Here is a 16,699-nt window from a genome sequence, read left to right on the forward strand (position 1 = left end):
GTTGTAGCAGCTTCCCCCCACACCACCAGGTATCTACTGTTGTAGCCACTTACCCCCCCCCCCCCCCCCACACCACCAGGTATCAACTGTTGTAGCCACTCCCCCCACCACCACCAGGTATCTACTGTTGTAGCCACTTCCCCCCACACCACCAGGTATCTACTGTTGTAGCCACTTACCCCCCCACACCACCAGATATCAACTGTTGTAGCCACTCCCCCCACCACCACCAGGTATCTACTGTTGTATCCACCCCCTGTCCACCACCAGGTATTAACTGTTGTAGCCACTCCCCCCCACCACCAGGTATCTACTGTTGTAACCACTCCCCCCCAACACCACCAGGTATCTACTGTTGAAGCCACTCCCCCCACCCCCAGGTATCTAGTGTTGTAGCCACTTCCCCCCCAACCACCAGGTATCTACTGTTGTAGCCCCCCCCCCCCCCCCCCCCCCACCACCAGGTATCTACTGTTGTGGACACTCCCCCTCCACCAGGTGTGTATTGTTATAGCCACTCCCCCCCACCAGGTATCTACTTTTGTAACCACCCCCCCCCCCCCACCACCACCAAGTATCTACTGTTGTAGCCAATCCCCCCCACCAGGTATCTACTGTTGTAGCCACTCCCCCCCACCAGGTATCTACTGTTGTAGCCAATCCCCCCCACCAGGTATCTATTGTTATAGCCACTCCCCCTTCCCCACCAGGTATCTACTGTTGTAGCCACTCCCCCCGCCCCACCAGGTATCTACTGTTGTAGCCGCTCCCCCCCACCACCAGGTATCTACTGTTGTAGCCACTCCCCCCCATCACCAGGTATCTACTGTTGTAGCCATTCCCAGCCCACCAGGTATCAACCTGTGTAGCCACCCCCCCCTCCCCCCACCACCACCAGGTATCTACTGTTGTAGCCACTCCCCCCCCCAACCACCAGGTATCAACTGTTGTAGCCACTCCCCCCCACCACCATCAGGTATCTACTGTTGTAACCACTCCCCACCAACACCACCAGGTATCAACTGTTGTAAACACTCCACCCCCCACACCACCAGGTATCAACTGTTGTAGCCACTCCCCCCCACCACCACCAGGTATCTACTGTTGTAGCCACTCCCCCCCCCCACCACCAGGTATCTACTGTTGTAGCCACTCCCCCCCAACACCACCAGGTATCTACTGTTGTAGCCACTCCCCCCCACCACCACCAGGTATCTACTGTTGTAGCCACTCCCCACCAACACCACCAGGTATCAACTGTTGTAAACACTCCCTCCCCACACCACCAGATATCAACTGTTGTAGCCACTCCCCCCCACCACCACCAGGTATCTAGTGTTGTAGCCACTCCCCCCCACCACCACCAGGTATCTACTGTTGTAGCCACTCCCCCCACCACCACCAGGTATCTACTGTTGTAGCCACTCCCCCCCACCACCAGGTGTCTATTGCTGCAACTTCTCACTGTGCCAGCCAGCCACGGTCATTCTTCTCTCTAAAGGTCAAACCTCATATTTCAAAGGACATTTCATTAAATGTTGATACGTTTGTTTCTTGAGTGTTAAGGGGTTTCAGTGCCAATGTCTGACTTACTGTATAAAGTGTGTATTTTGTCTTTGTCACATTACAGTTTACAGATTTTCAGAAAAGCTGCATCCACAAATACAGTGCCTTCGGAAAGTATTCAGACCCCTAGACTTTTTCCACATTTTGTTACGTTACAGCCTTATTCTAAAATGGATTAAACAAATCAAATATTCAGCAATCTACACACAGTACCCCATAATGACAACATAAAAACAGGTTTTTAGAAATGTTTGCAAATGTATTAAAAATAAAAACATACTTATTTACATAAATATTCAGACCCTTTGCTATGAGACTCGAAATTGAGCTCAGGTGCATCCTGTTTCCATTGATCATCATTGAGATGTTTCTACAACTTTATTGTAGTCCACCTGTGGTAAATTAAATTGATTGGACATGATTTGGAAAGGCACACACCTGTCTATATAAGGTCCCACAGTTGACAGTGCATGTCAGAGCAAAAACCAAGACATGATGTCAAAGGAAATGTCCATAGAGCTCTGAGACAGGATTGTGTCAAGTCACAGATCTGGGGAAGGGTACCAAAACATTTCAACAGCTTGGAAGGTCCCCAAGAACACAGTGGCCTCCATCATTCTTAAATGGAAGAAGTTTGGAACCACCAAGACTCTTCCTAGAGCTGGCTGCCCGGTCAAAATGAGCAATCGGGGAAGAAGGGCCTTGGTCAGGGAGGTGATCAAGAACCTGATGGTCACTCTGACAGAGCTCTAGAGTTCCTCTGTGGAGATGGGAGAATCTTCCAGAAGGACAACCATCTCTGCAGCACTCCACCACTCAGGCCTTTATGGTAGAGTGGCCAGACGGAAGCCACTCCTCAGTAAAAGGCACATGACGGCACCTAAAGGACTCTCAGACCATGAGAAACAAGATTCTCTAGTCTGATGAAACCAAGATTGAACTCTTTGGCCTGAATGCCAAGCGTCATGTCTAGAGTAAACCTGGCACCATCCCTACGATGAAGCATGGTGGTGGCAGGATCATGCTGTGGGGATGTTTTTCAGCAGAAGGGACTGGGAGACTAGTCAGGATCGAGGGAAAGATAAACGGAGCAAAGTACAGATAGATCCTTGATGAAAACCTGCTCCAGAGCGCTCAGGACCTCAGACTGGGGTGAAGGTTCACCTTCCAACAGGACAACGACCCTAAACACACAGCCAAGACAATGCAGGAGTGGCTTCAGGACAAGTTTCTGAATGTCCTTGAGTGGCCCAGCCAGGGCCCGGACTTGAACCCGATCGAACATCTCTGGAGAGACCTGAAAATAGCTGTGCAGCGAAGCTCCCCATCCAACCTGACAGAGCTTGAGAGGATCTGCAGAGAAGAATGGGAGAAACTTCCCAAATACAGGTGTGCCAAGCTTGTAGCGTCACATCCAAGAAGACTCGATGCTGTAATTGCTGCCAAAGTTGCTTCAACAAAGTACTGAGTAAAGGGTCTGAATACTTTGCAAATTTTTTATAATTGTACAAAAATGTCTAAAAACCTGTTTTTGCTTTGTCATTATGGGGTATTGTGATGTCATTATAGGGTATTGTGATGTCATTATGGGGTATTGCTATGTCATTATGGGGTATTGTGTGTAGATTGATGAGGAAAAACAATTTAATCATTGTAAAAAATAAGGCTGTAATGTAACAAAATGTGGAAAAGTCAAGGAGAGTGAATACTTTACAAATGCAGGGAATAGGGTACCTTGTGGCTTAGGTTATAGTAGTGCCCTTTATTGGTTGGCATTTGAGACACAATGCGTTTTCTTCATTATATTGCAAATTGAAACGATTGGCCTTCTTTTTTCAGATCTTCACCCGTTATGGGAAGTGCTACACGTTCAACTCTGGCCAAGATAACCGGCCGCTGCTGGTGACCATGAAGGGAGGGATGGGTAACGGCCTGGAGCTAATGTTGGATATACAACAGGATGAATACCTGCCAGTCTGGGGAGAAACAGGTGAGGAGGGAGGGAGGGAGGGAGGGAGGGAGGGAGGGAGGGAGGGAGGGAGGGAGGGAGGGAGGGAGGGAGGGAGGGAGGGAGGGAGGGATAACAGCCTGGAGCTGATGTTGGATACACAACAGGATGAATACCTGCCAGTCTGGGGAGAAACAGGTGAGGGAGGGAGGGAGGGAGGGAGGGAGGGAGGGAGGGAGGGAGGGAGGGAGGGAGGGAGGGAGGGAGGGAGGGAGGGAGGGAGGGAGGGAGGGAGGGAAGCCATGTCTATGAACGTGAAACCACTTCAGAAGAATCAACAGAGAACAAACACTAGCTACCTGCTGAGGAAAGGAAGAGAGACAGATAGACAGGTAAGCAAGCTAGTCCACGTAGAATTTATTTTCAAACTCTCAGTTTCGGATCAACTCAATGAATCTGTTTTAAAATAAAAGAACATCCTCTCAAAAAACTATCTTTGACATTTCCAAGAGAGATAATATCCTTGGAGAGAGATCAGAATCTTCACACTACACTCTTTGTTCCTCATCAATATGAATCTAGCTCTATCTGGAAATTCATACTCCACACGGTTGGGAACACAATTGCAGTGAAAACGGTACATTATCGACTCTTTTAAATCAAGTTGAATGGGGGTGGAATTATCGAATGCTTCTTCATTGTCATATAATTGTATCTCTCGTCAGGAACGCTTGTTTTCTGCAGGAATCAAATGAAAGAATATGGCGGTAATGGAAATCAATGCAGCGCTTCTCTCTGCAACGGTATGTAGATGTAGTGTGGAAAGGCCTTTCACTCGTCCTCAAAGGGACTATCTGGGAATATGTTTAATGGCCATTTCAATTCTTGATATCTACCCAGCTGATTGCCAAAACAACTGCCGGGGAGGAGAAACTAATCTCATCACTGTAGCTTTAAGTCAGAGGCTGCAAAAGTCTTCAGAGTGAGTATGTAGAATTTAACACATGCATACAGTAGCGATTTGCATTTCTACGTCGATTCGCCGTTGGTATTCCAATATTGAGGCCAAATATAAATGTTTTTTTACAATATTATGGTGACAGTGAAGTGACAGAATATATACAAATACTTAATTTGTTACTACTTTAATACACATGTAAATGAATTTGTCCCAATACTTTTGGTCCAGTAAAATGCGGGGACTATGTTCAGAAAATGCTGTCATTTCTAAATGGATGAAAATTCCCTTCAAATAAAGCTGACTGATCCTCTCTTCTTTATCAGAGGCTCCCACGGTATTCCAGTCAGGCTCACACGGCATTCCAGTCAGGCTCACACGGCATTCCAGTCAGGCTCACACGGCATTCCAGTCAGGCTCACACGGCATTCCAGTCAGGCTCACACGGCATTCCAGTCAGGCTCACACGGCATTCCAGTCAGGCTCACACGGCATTCCAGTCAGGCTCACACGGTATTCCAGTCAGGCTCACACGGTATTCCAGTCAGGCTCACACGGCATTCCAGTCAGGCTCACACGGCATTCCAGTCAGGCTCCCAGGGCTGTAATTGAAAAGAGAGAGAGAGGGTACTTTTAATGAGAGAGAGAGAGAGAGAGAGAGAGAGAGAGAGAGATACTGGTAATGAGAGAGAGAGAGATATAGAGATACTGGTAATGAGAGAGATATAGAGATACTGGTAATGAGAGAGAGAGATATAGAGATACTGGTAATGAGAGATATAGAGATACTGGTAATGAGAGATATAGAGATACTGGTAATGAGAGATATAGAGATACTGGTAATGAGAGAGAGAGATATAGAGATACTGGTAATGAGAGATATAGAGATACTGGTAATGAGAGATATAGAGATACTGGTAATGAGAGAGAGAGATATAGAGGTACTGGTAATGAGATATATAGAGAGACTGGTAATGAGAGAGAGAGAGACTGGTAATGAGAGATATAGAGATACTGGTAATGAGAGAGAGAGAGACTGGTAATGAGAGAGCGAGAGAGACTGGTAATGAGAGATATAGAGATACTGGTAATGAGAGAGAGAGAGACTGGTAATGAGATATATAGAGAGACTGGTAATGAGAGAGAGATAGACTGGTAATGAGAGAGAGAGAGACTGGTAATGAGAGAGAGAGAGACTGGTAATGAGAGAGAGAGAGACTGGTAATGAGAGAGACAGAGAGAGAGAGACTGGTAATGAGAGAGAGAGAGAGAGAGAGAGAGAGAGACTGGTAATGAGAGAGAGAGAGACTGGTAATGAGAGAGACAGAGAGAGAGAGAGAGAGAGAGAGACTGGTAGTGAGGAAGAGATAGGTACGAGGGAATTCTTCATTCCATTCCCCCTATTCCAGAATGTCTTTTAAATGTTTCAATCATTCTAAAACAGTACTCATCCCATCATTTTTTATAGCCACCATGACACGTACGCATACTAGAAATATTGTTCTATTCTGTTTGACATACTAAATGGCACCGGTTAGTGTGTGTGTGTGTGTGTGTGTGTGTGTGTGTGTGTGTGTGTGTGTGTGTGTGTGTGTGTGTGTGTGTGTGTGTGTGTGTGTGTGTGTGTGTGTGTGTGTGTGTGTGTGTGTGTGTGTGTGTGTGTGTGTGTGTGTGTGTGTGCGCTAAGCCCTTCCCAGGTGGTACATGGCCACTATTACAGCCTCCCATCTGCTCATGATAAATATATTGCTTCCTCGTCGGGGAACAGACTCTACAAGATGTCAAAAGCGCTCCACAGGGATGCTGGCCCATGTTGACTCCAATGATTCCCACAGTTGTGCCAAGTTGACTGGATGTCCTTTGGTTTGAAACACACAGGACACTTTAATGAAGCGTGAAATACCCAGTGGCGTTGCAGTTCTTGACTGGCACCTACTACCACACCCCGTTCAAAGGCATTTGTCTTGCCCATTCACCCTCTGAATGACACACAATCCATGTCTCAATTGTCTCAAGGCTTAAAAGTCCTTATTTAACCTGTCTCCTCCTCTTCATCTACATCGATTGAAGTGGATATAACAAGTGACATCAATAAGTGATCATAGCTTTCACCTGTATTCACCTGGTCAACCTATGTCATGGAAAGACTAGGTGTTCCTAATGTTTTGTCCACTAAGTGTATAGTGCACTAACTTAGGGCTCTGTTCAAGAATAGGCCTACTGCACTATGTCGGTAGTAGGGTGCCATTTGGGAAGCAGGCTAAAAGAGCCCAGTGTCCGGGCGGCCAGAGGAAGTCAGGCTAGAAGAGGACAGTGTCCGGGTGGCCAGAGGAAGTCAGGCTAGAAGAGGACAGTGTCCGGGTGGCCAGAGGAAGTCAGGCTAGAAGAGGACAGTGTCCGGGCGGCCAGAGGAAGGTCAGGCTAGAAGAGGACGGTCTGGGTGGCCAGAGGAAGTCAGGCTAGAAGAGGACAGTATCCGGGTGGCCAGAGGAAGGTCAGGCTAGAAGAGGACAGTGTCCGGGTGGCCAGAGGAAGGTCAGGCTAGAAGAGGACAGTGTCCGGGTGGCCAGAGGACGGTCAGGCTAGAAGAGGACAGTGTCCGGGTGGCCAGAGGAAGGTCAGGCTAGAAGAGGACAGTGTCCGGGCGGCCAGAGGAAGGTCAGGCTAGAAGAGGACAGTGTCCGGGTGGCCCTCCTTCTTTTACCCTTTAGAGCAGGGGGCTAGTGGATGGATAGGGGATGGCTAGGGGATGGATAGGGGAGGGGGATAGGGGATGGATAGTGGATGGCTAGGGGATGGATAGGGGAGGGGGATAGGGGAGGTGGATAGTGGATGGATAGTGGATGTATAGTGGATGGATAGTGGATGGATAGTGGATAGTGGATGGATAGTGGATGGATAGTGGATGGATAGTGGATGGATAGTGGATGGATAGTGGATGGATAGTGGATGGATAGTGGATGGATAGTGGATGGGGATAGGGGATGGGGATAGGGGATGGATAGGGGATGGGGATGGGGATAGGGGATGGATAGGGGATGGGGATAGTGGATGGATAAGGGATGGATAGGGGATGGGGATAGTGGATGGATAGGGGATGGATAGGGGATAGATAGGGGGATGGATAGGGAATGGATAGGGGATGGGGATAGGGGATGGATAGGGGATGGGGATAGTGGATGGATAAGGGATGGATAGGGGAGGGCTAGGGGATGGATAGGGGATGGGGATAAGGGATGGATAGGGGATGGTGATAGGGGATGGGGATAGGGGATGGGGATGGGGATAGGGGATGGGGATGGGGATAGTAGATGGGGATAGTGGATGGATAAGGGATGGATAGGGGATGGATAGGGGATGGGGATAGTGGATGGATAGGAGATGGATAGGGGAGGGCTAGGGGATGGATAGAGGATGGGGATAAGGGATGGATAGGGGATGGATAGGGGATGGTTTGGGGATGATTAGGGGATGGCTAAGGGATGGATAGGGGACGGGAATAGGGGATGGATTGGGGATGGTTAGGGGATGGATAGGGGTTGGGGATAAGGGATAGGTAAGGGATGGGGCAATGGGGATGGGTACGGGATGGATAGGGGACAGGACAGGGGATAGGTAGGGGTGGGGCTAGGAGATGGATAGGGCATGGGAAGGGGAAGGATAGGGATGGGGATAGGGATAGAGGATGGGTAAGGGATGGAGATAGGGGATGGATTGGGGAGGATAGGGGAGGGATAGGGGATGGGTAATGGATGGGGATAAGGGATGGGGCTAGGGGATGGTAGGGGATGGGTACGGGATGGATAAGGGATGGGATAGGGGATGGGTAGGGGTTCGGGGTAGGAGATGGATAGGGCATGGGTAGGGGATGGATAGGGGATGGGGGCTGGGGATAGGGGATGGATAGGGGATGGGGGTAGGGGATGGATAGTGGATGGATAGGGGATGGATATGGGATGGGGGCTAGGGGATGGATAGGGGATGGGGCTAGGGGATGGATAAGGGATGGGGGTAGGGGACGGATAGGGGATGGACAGGGGATGGATAAGGGATGGATAGGGGATGGGGCTAGGGGATGGATAAGGGATGGGGGTAGGGGATGGATAGTGGATGGACAGGGGATGGATAGGGGATGGGGCTAGGGGATGGATAAGGGATGGGAGTAGGGGATGGATAGTGGATGGACAGGGGATGGATATGGGATGGATAGGGGATGGATAGGGGATGGATAGGGGATGGGGATAGTGGATGGATAGGGGATGGATAGAGGATGGGGATAGTGGATGGATGGGGGATGGATAGGGGAGTGCTAGGTGATGGATAGGGGATGATTGTGGATGGATAGGGGGATGGATAGGGGATTGGGCTAAGGGATGGATATGGGATGGATTGGGGATGGATAGGGGATGGATAGGGGATTGGGCTAAGGGATGGAAAGGGGATGGATTGGGGATGGATCGGGGATGGATAGGGGATTGGGCTAAGGGATGGATAGGGGATGGATTGGGGATGGATAGGGGATGGATAGGGGACAGATTGGGGATGGATTGGGGATGATTAGGGGATGGATAGGGGATGGCTAAGGGATGGATAGGGGATAGGAATAGGGGATGGATTGGGGATGGTTAGGGGATGGTAAGGGATGGGTACGGGATGGATAAGGGATGGGATAGGGATAGAGGATGGGTAAGGGATGGAGATAGGGGATGGATAGGGAATGGGGGCTAGGGGATGGGACAGGGGATGGGACAGGGGATGGGTACGGGATGGATAGGGGATGGGACAGGGGATGGGTACGGGATGGATAGGGGATGGATAAGGGATGGGATAGGGGATGGGTAGGGGTTCGGGGTAGGAGATGGATAGGGCATGGATAGGGGATGGGGGCTGGGGATAGGGGATGGATAGGGGATGGGGGTAGGGGATGGATAGTGGATGGATAGGGAATGGAGGCTAGGGGATGGATGGGGAATGGGGGCTAGGGGATGGATAAGGAATGGGGGTAGGGGATGGATAGTGGATGGACAGGGGATGGTTAGGGGATGGGGCTAGGGGATGGATAAGGGATGGGAGTAGGGGATGGATAGTGGATGGACAGGGGATGGATATGGGATGGATAGGGGATGGATAGGGGATGGATAGGGGATGGGGATAGTGGATGGATAGGGATGGATAGGGGATGGGGATAGGGGATGGGGATAGGGGATGGATAGGGGATGGGGATAGTGGATGGATAGGGGAGGGCTAGTGGATGGATAGGGGATGATTGGGGATGGATAGGGAATTGGGCTAAGGGATGGATAGGGGATGGATTGGGGATGGATAGGGGATGGATAGGGGATTGGGCTAAGGGATGGATAGGGGATGGATAGGGGATGGATTGGGGATGGATAGGGGATGGATTGGGGATGATTAGGGGATGGATAGGGGATGGCTAAGGGATGGATAGGGGATGGTTTTGGGATGGTTAGGGGATGGATAGTGGTTGGAGATAAGGGATGGGTAAGGGATCGGGCTAGGAGATGGTAAGGGATGGGTACGGGATGGATAGGGGTTGGGGATAAGGGATAGGTAAGGGATGGGGCTAGGGGATGGGTACGGGATGGATAGGGGACAGGACAGGGGATAGGTAGGGGTGGGACTAGGAGATGGATAGGGCATGGGAAGGGGAAGGATAGGGATGGGGATAGGGATAGAGGATGGGTAAGGGATGGAGATAGGGGATGGATAGGGAATGGGGGCTAGGGGATGGGACAGGGGATGGGACAGGGGATGGGTACGGGATGGATAGGGGATGGGACAGGGGATGGGTACGGGATGGATAGGGGATGGGACAGGGGATGGATAAGGGATGGGATAGGGGATGGGTAGGGGTTCGGGGTAGGAGATGGATAGGGCATGGGTAGGGGATGGATAGGGGATGGGGGCTGGGGATAGGGGATGGATAGGGGATGGGGGTAGGGGATGGATAGTGGATGGATAGGGAATGGAGGCTAGGGGATGGATGGGGAATGGGGGCTAGGGGATGGATAAGGAATGGGGGTAGGGGATGGATAGTGGATGGACAGGGGATGGTTAGGGGATGGGGCTAGGGGATGGATAAGGGATGGGAGTAGGGGATGGATAGTGGATGGACAGGGGATGGATATGGGATGGATAGGGGATGGATAGGGGATGGATAGGGGATGGGGATAGTGGATGGATAGGGATGGATAGGGGATGGGGATAGGGGATGGATAGGGGATGGGGATAGGGGATGGATAGGGGATGGGGATAGTGGATGGATAGGGGAGGGCTAGTGGATGGATAGGGGATGATTGGGGATGGATAGGGAATTGGGCTAAGGGATGGATAGGGGATGGATTGGGGATGGATAGGGGATGGATAGGGGATTGGGCTAAGGGATGGATAGGGGATGGATTGGGGATGGATAGGGGATGGATAGGGGATGGATTGGGGATGATTAGGGGATGGATAGGGGATGGCTAAGGGATGGATAGGGGATGGTTTGGGGATGGTTAGGGGATGGATAGTGGTTGGAGATAAGGGATGGGTAAGGGATCGGGCTAGGAGATGGTAAGGGATGGGTACGGGATGGATAGGGGTTGGGGATAAGGGATAGGTAAGGGATGGGGCTAGGGGATGGGTACGGGATGGATAGGGGACAGGACAGGGGATAGGTAGGGGTGGGACTAGGAGATGGATAGGGCATGGGAAGGGGAAGGATAGGGATGGGGATAGGGATAGAGGATGGGTAAGCGATGGAGATAGGGGATGGATTGGGATGGATAGGGGAGGGATAGGGGATGGGTAATGGATGGGGATAAGGGATGGGGCTAGGGGATGGTAGGGGATGGATAAGGGATGGGATAGGGATAGAGGATGGGTAAGGGATGGAGATAGGGGATGGATAGGGAATGGGGACTAGGGGATGGGTACGGGATGGATAGGGGAGGGATAGGGATGAGGATAGGGATGGGGCTAGGGGATGGTAGGGGATGGGTACGGGATGGATAAGGGATGGGATAGGGGATGGGTAGGGGAGGGATAGGGATGAGGATAGGGATGGGGCTAGGGGATGGTAGGGGATGGGTACGGGATGGATAAGGGATGGGATAGGGGATGGGTAGGGGAGGGATAGGGATGAGGATAGGGATGGGGCTAGGGGATGGTAGGGGATGGGTACGGGATGGATAAGGGATGGGATAGGGGATGGGTAGGGGTTCGGGGTAGGAGATGGATAGGGCATGGGTAGGGGATGGATAGGGGATGGGGGCTGGGGATAGGGGATGGGGGTAGGGGATGGATAGGGGATGGAGGCTATGGGATGGATAGGGGATGGGGCTAGGGGATGGATAGGGGATGGATAAGGGATGGGGGTAGGGGATGGATAGTGGATGGACAGGGGATGGATAGGGGATGGATAAGGGATGGGGGTAGGGGATGGATAGTGGATGGACAGGGGATGGACAGGGGATGGATAGGGGATGGGGCTAAGAGATGGATAAAGGATGGGAGTAGGGGATGGATAGTGGATGGACAGGGGATGGATATGGGATGGATAGGGGATGGGGGTAAGGGATGCGTAGGTGATGGAATTAGGGGATAGGGGATGGGTAGGGGATTAGGATAGGGGATGGATAGGGGATGGAGATATGGGATGGGTAGGGGATGGGGCTTGCAGATGGGTAGGGGATGGATAAGGGATGGAGATAGGGGATGGATAAGGAATGAGGATAAGGGATGGATAGGGGAGGGGTAGGGGATGGGGATAAGGGATGGATAGGGGATGGGTAGGGGACGGCAAGGGGATGGATATGGGATGGGTAGGAGATGGATAGGGGATGGGTAATGGATGGGGATAAGGGATGGGGCTAGGAGATGGATAGGGGATGGGGAAAGGGCTTGGATGGGGGATGGGTAGGGGATGGATAGGAGATGGATAGGGGATGGGTAAGGGATGGGGATAAGGGATGGGGCTAGGAGATGGATAGGGGATGGGGAAATGGGTAAGGGATGAGGATAAGGGATGGGGCTAGGAGATGGATAAGGGATGGATAGGGGATGGGTGAGGGATGGGGATAAGGGATGGGGCTAGGAGATGGATGAGGGATGGATAGGGGATGGGTAAGGGATGGGGATGGGGATGGGGATGGGGATGGGGATGGGGATGGATGGGGATAAGGGATGGGGATAAGGGATGGGGATAAGGGATGGGTAGGGGATGGATAGAGGATGAGTATGGGAGGGGGATGGATAGGGGATGGGTAAGTGATGGGGATAAGGGATGTGGCTAGGAGATGGATGGGGTATAGGTAGGGGATAGATAGGGGACATTAGGGGATGGATGGGGATAAGGGATGGGGCTAGGAGATGGATAGGGGATAGATAGTGGACGTTAGGGGATGGATGGGGATAAGGGATGGGTAGGGGATAGATAGGGGACGTTAGGGGATGGATGGGGATAAGGGATGGGTAGGGGATAGAAAGGGAATGTTAGGGGATGGATGGGGATAAAGGATGGGTAGGGGATAGATAGGGGACGTTAGGGGATGGATGGGTATAAGGGATGGGTAGGGGATAGATAGGGGACGTTAGGGGATGGATGGGATAAGGGATGGGGAAAGGGGATGGATGGGGATAAGGGATGGGTAGGGGATAGATAGGGGATAGATAGGGGACGTTAGGGGATGGATGGGATAAGGGATGGGTAGGGGATAGATAGGGGACGTTAGGGGATGGATGGGATAAGGGATGGGTAGGGGATAGATAGGGGAAGTTAGGGGATGGATGGGTATAAGGGATGGGTAGGGGATAGATAGGGGACGTTAGGGGATGGATGGGATAAGGGATGGGGAAAGGGGACGTTAGGGGATGGATGGGATAAGGGATGGGGAAAGGGGATGGATGGGGATAAGGGATGGGTAGGGGATAGATAGGGGACGTTAGGGGCTGGATGGGGATAAGGGATGGGTAGGGGATAGATAGGGGACGTTAGGGGATGGATGGGATAAGGGATGGGTAGGGGATAGATAGGGGACGTTAGGGGATGGATGGGATAAGGGATGGGTAGGGGATAGATAGGGGACGTTAGGGGATGGATGGGATAAGGGATGGGTAGGAGATAGATAGGGGACGTTAGGGGATGGATGGGGATAAGGGATGGGTAGGGGATAGATAGGGGACGTTAGGGGATGGATGGGGATAAGGGATGGGTAGGGGATAGATAGGGGACGTTAGGGGATGGATGGGGATAAGGGATGGGTAGGGGATAGATAGGGGACGTTAGGGGATGGATGGGGATAAGGGATGGGTAGGGGATAGATAGGGGACGTTAGGGGATGGATGGGGATAAGGGATGGGTAGGGGATAGATAGGGGACGTTAGGGGATGGATGGGATAAGGGATGGGTAGGGGATAGATAGGTGACGTTAGGGGAAGGATGGGGTTAAGGGATGGGTAGGGGATAGATAGGGGACGTTAGGGGATGGATGGGATAAGGGATGGGTAGGGGATAGATAGGGGACGTTAGGGGAAGGATGGGGATAAGGGATGGGTAGGGGATAGATAGGGGACGTTAGGGGGTGGATGGGGATAAGGGATGGGTAGGGGATAGATAGGGGACGTTAGGGGATGGATGGGGATAAGGGATGGGTAGGGGATAGATAGGGGACGTTAGGGGATGGATGGGGATAAGGGATGGGTAGGGGATAGATAGGGGACGTTAGGGGATGGATGGGATAAGGGATGGGTAGGGGATAGATAGGGGACGTTAGGGGATGGATGGGATAAGGGATGGGTAGGGGATAGATAGGGGACGTTAGGGGAAGGATGGGGATAAGGGATGGGTAGGGGATAGATAGGGGACGTTAGGGGATGGATGGGGATAAGGGATGGGTAGGGGATAGATAGGGGACGTTAGGGGATGGATGGGATAAGGGATGGGTAGGGGATAGATAGGGGATGTTAGGGGATGGATGGGATAAGGGATGGGTAGGGGATAGATAGGGGACGTTAGGGGATGGATGGGATAAGGGATGGGTAGGGGATAGATAGGGGACGTTAGGGGATGGATGGGGATAAGGGATGGGTAGGGGATAGATAGGGGACGTTAGGGGATGGATGGGATAAGGGATGGGGATAAGAGCAGGCTAGAAGACAGGAGGAACATCGACAATAGAGTATACATCATTTTGAGATCTTCTGATTCCTTATTGTAATCAGATATTCAGGTTATTAATTTCATGGTTTTTTCTCTGTCCAGTTGAATGAAATCATACTGATTAATACACTGACCCATGCTGTTTCTGACATCTGTTTTTGGAATGCAAGTTTCTTATCTTTCCCTTCCTCTCTCCAGATGAGACGTCGTTCGAGGCGGGCATCAAGGTTCAGATCCACACACAGGACGAGCCTCCCTTCATTGACCAGCTGGGTTTCGGAGTGGCCCCGGGCTTCCAGACCTTCGTATCCTGTCAGGAACAACGGGTAGGGTATCAATCAATCAATCAATCAATCAAGCCTGACATTATTGGCTCTTCCCAATGTGGGCTTGCTACAAGGGAAGGCACAAAATGAGTAAAAACAAAAGGGTTGTGTGGGTTATTTTTGATGTCTGTATGTGGGAGGTTGTTTTGTTGTTCGTGATGATGTCATCCTGCTACATTAACGGGGGGCTGAATGACGTGTGTTGTCATATACGCAACCATCATACACCATTATAGTGATTTCCAAAGGTCATGTTCTTGTTGAAAACAGAACGAGGTTATTCTGAAACCCAGTCAGTCAGTTTCACCCTGAAACAGACTCTGACCCTGAAAAGACTCTCCAATCTCCTTTTATTTTCCTGACGTATGTTACATTACAGGGATCTCATCAGTGGCTTGGTGGATATCCACACTTTTCAATCAGTGCTCCCATGCTCTCTCTTCAGGAGAGAAGAATAATTCCATATGATGTGTTCCAACCAACTCTGCCCTCTCATCATCTACACTACCGTTCAAAACGTCGGGGTCACTTAGAAACGTCCTTGTTTTTTAAAGAAAGGCACATTTTGTTGTCCATTAAAATAACATCAAATTGATCAGAAACACAGGGTAGACATTGTTAATGTTGTAAATGACCATTGCAGTTCGAAACGATTTTAATGAATATCTACATAGGCGTACAGAGGCCCATTATCAGCAACCATCACTCCTGGGTTCCAATGGCACATTGTGTTAGCTAATCCAAGTTTATAATTTTAAAAGGCTAATTGATCATTAGAAAACCCTTTTGCAATTATGTTAGCACAGCTGAAAACAGTTGTCCTGATTAAAGAAGCAATAAAACTGGCCTTCTTTAGACAAGTTGAGTATCTGGAGCATCAGCATTTATGGGTTCGATAACAGGCTCAAAATGGCCAGAAACAAATACCTTTCTTCTGAAACTCGTCAGTCTATTCTTGTTCTGAGAAATTAACCTCTTTGGGCTAGGGGGCAGTATTCGGAAGTTCGGATGACTGATGTGCCCAAAGTAAACTGCCTGTTACTCAGGCCCAGAAGCTAGGATATGCATATAATTGGAGCATAATCTAGCATTGGATAGAAAACACTCTGAAGTTTATAAAACTGTTAAAATAATGTCTGTGAGTATAACAGAACTGATATGGCAGGCGAAAACCAGAGGAAAATCCACCCTGAACTTTTTCTTTTTTAGGTCACAGGCCATTTCAATGCTAGCCTATGGGATATACAAATAAATAGGACCCAGATTGCAGTTCCTATGGCTTCCACTAGATGCCAACAGTCTTTAGAAAGGGTTTCAGGCTTGTTTCTTGAAAAATTAACAATTAGTTGTAGTTTTTCCAAGGTGTCCCTCATTAGAAAAGTAGTCTTGTTGTGCGTGAATGAGGTGCGCGCTTTTCGTTATTTATCTTCCCTATTGAACATACTATTCTTCATCTTAAATTTTATAATTTATTTAGATATTAGAGTACCTGAGGATTAATTAGAAACATCGTTAGACTTGTTTGGACGAACTTTACCAGGAACTTTTTGGATTTGTTTGTATGCATGTTGAACAAGTGGATTACTGAAATCATTGGCGCCAACTAAACAGACTTTTTTGGATAAAAGAAGGACTTTATTGAACAAAATGACCATTCATTGTGTAGCTGGGACCCTTGGGATTGCAAACTGAGGAAGATCTTCAAAGGTAAGTGATTTATTTAATCGCTATTTGTGATT

General features: G+C 50.2%; 1 protein-coding gene across 1 annotated transcript in view; it reads left to right on the top strand.

The window, feature by feature from the left end:
* The window catches only part of LOC120020176 (acid-sensing ion channel 1-like), a 371,823-nt gene that overhangs the window by 344,053 nt on the left and 11,071 nt on the right, over positions 1–16,699 (top strand). The window contains exons 3-4 of the mRNA XM_038963666.1: positions 3,406–3,556; positions 14,833–14,960. Of these exons, the coding sequence (XP_038819594.1) occupies positions 3,406–3,556; positions 14,833–14,960 (279 nt within the window). The remainder of the gene's footprint in view (positions 1–3,405; positions 3,557–14,832; positions 14,961–16,699) is intronic.

Source organism: Salvelinus namaycush, chromosome 2 (genome assembly GCF_016432855.1).
Source record: "Salvelinus namaycush isolate Seneca chromosome 2, SaNama_1.0, whole genome shotgun sequence".
Taxonomy (NCBI): Eukaryota; Metazoa; Chordata; class Actinopteri; order Salmoniformes; family Salmonidae; genus Salvelinus; species Salvelinus namaycush.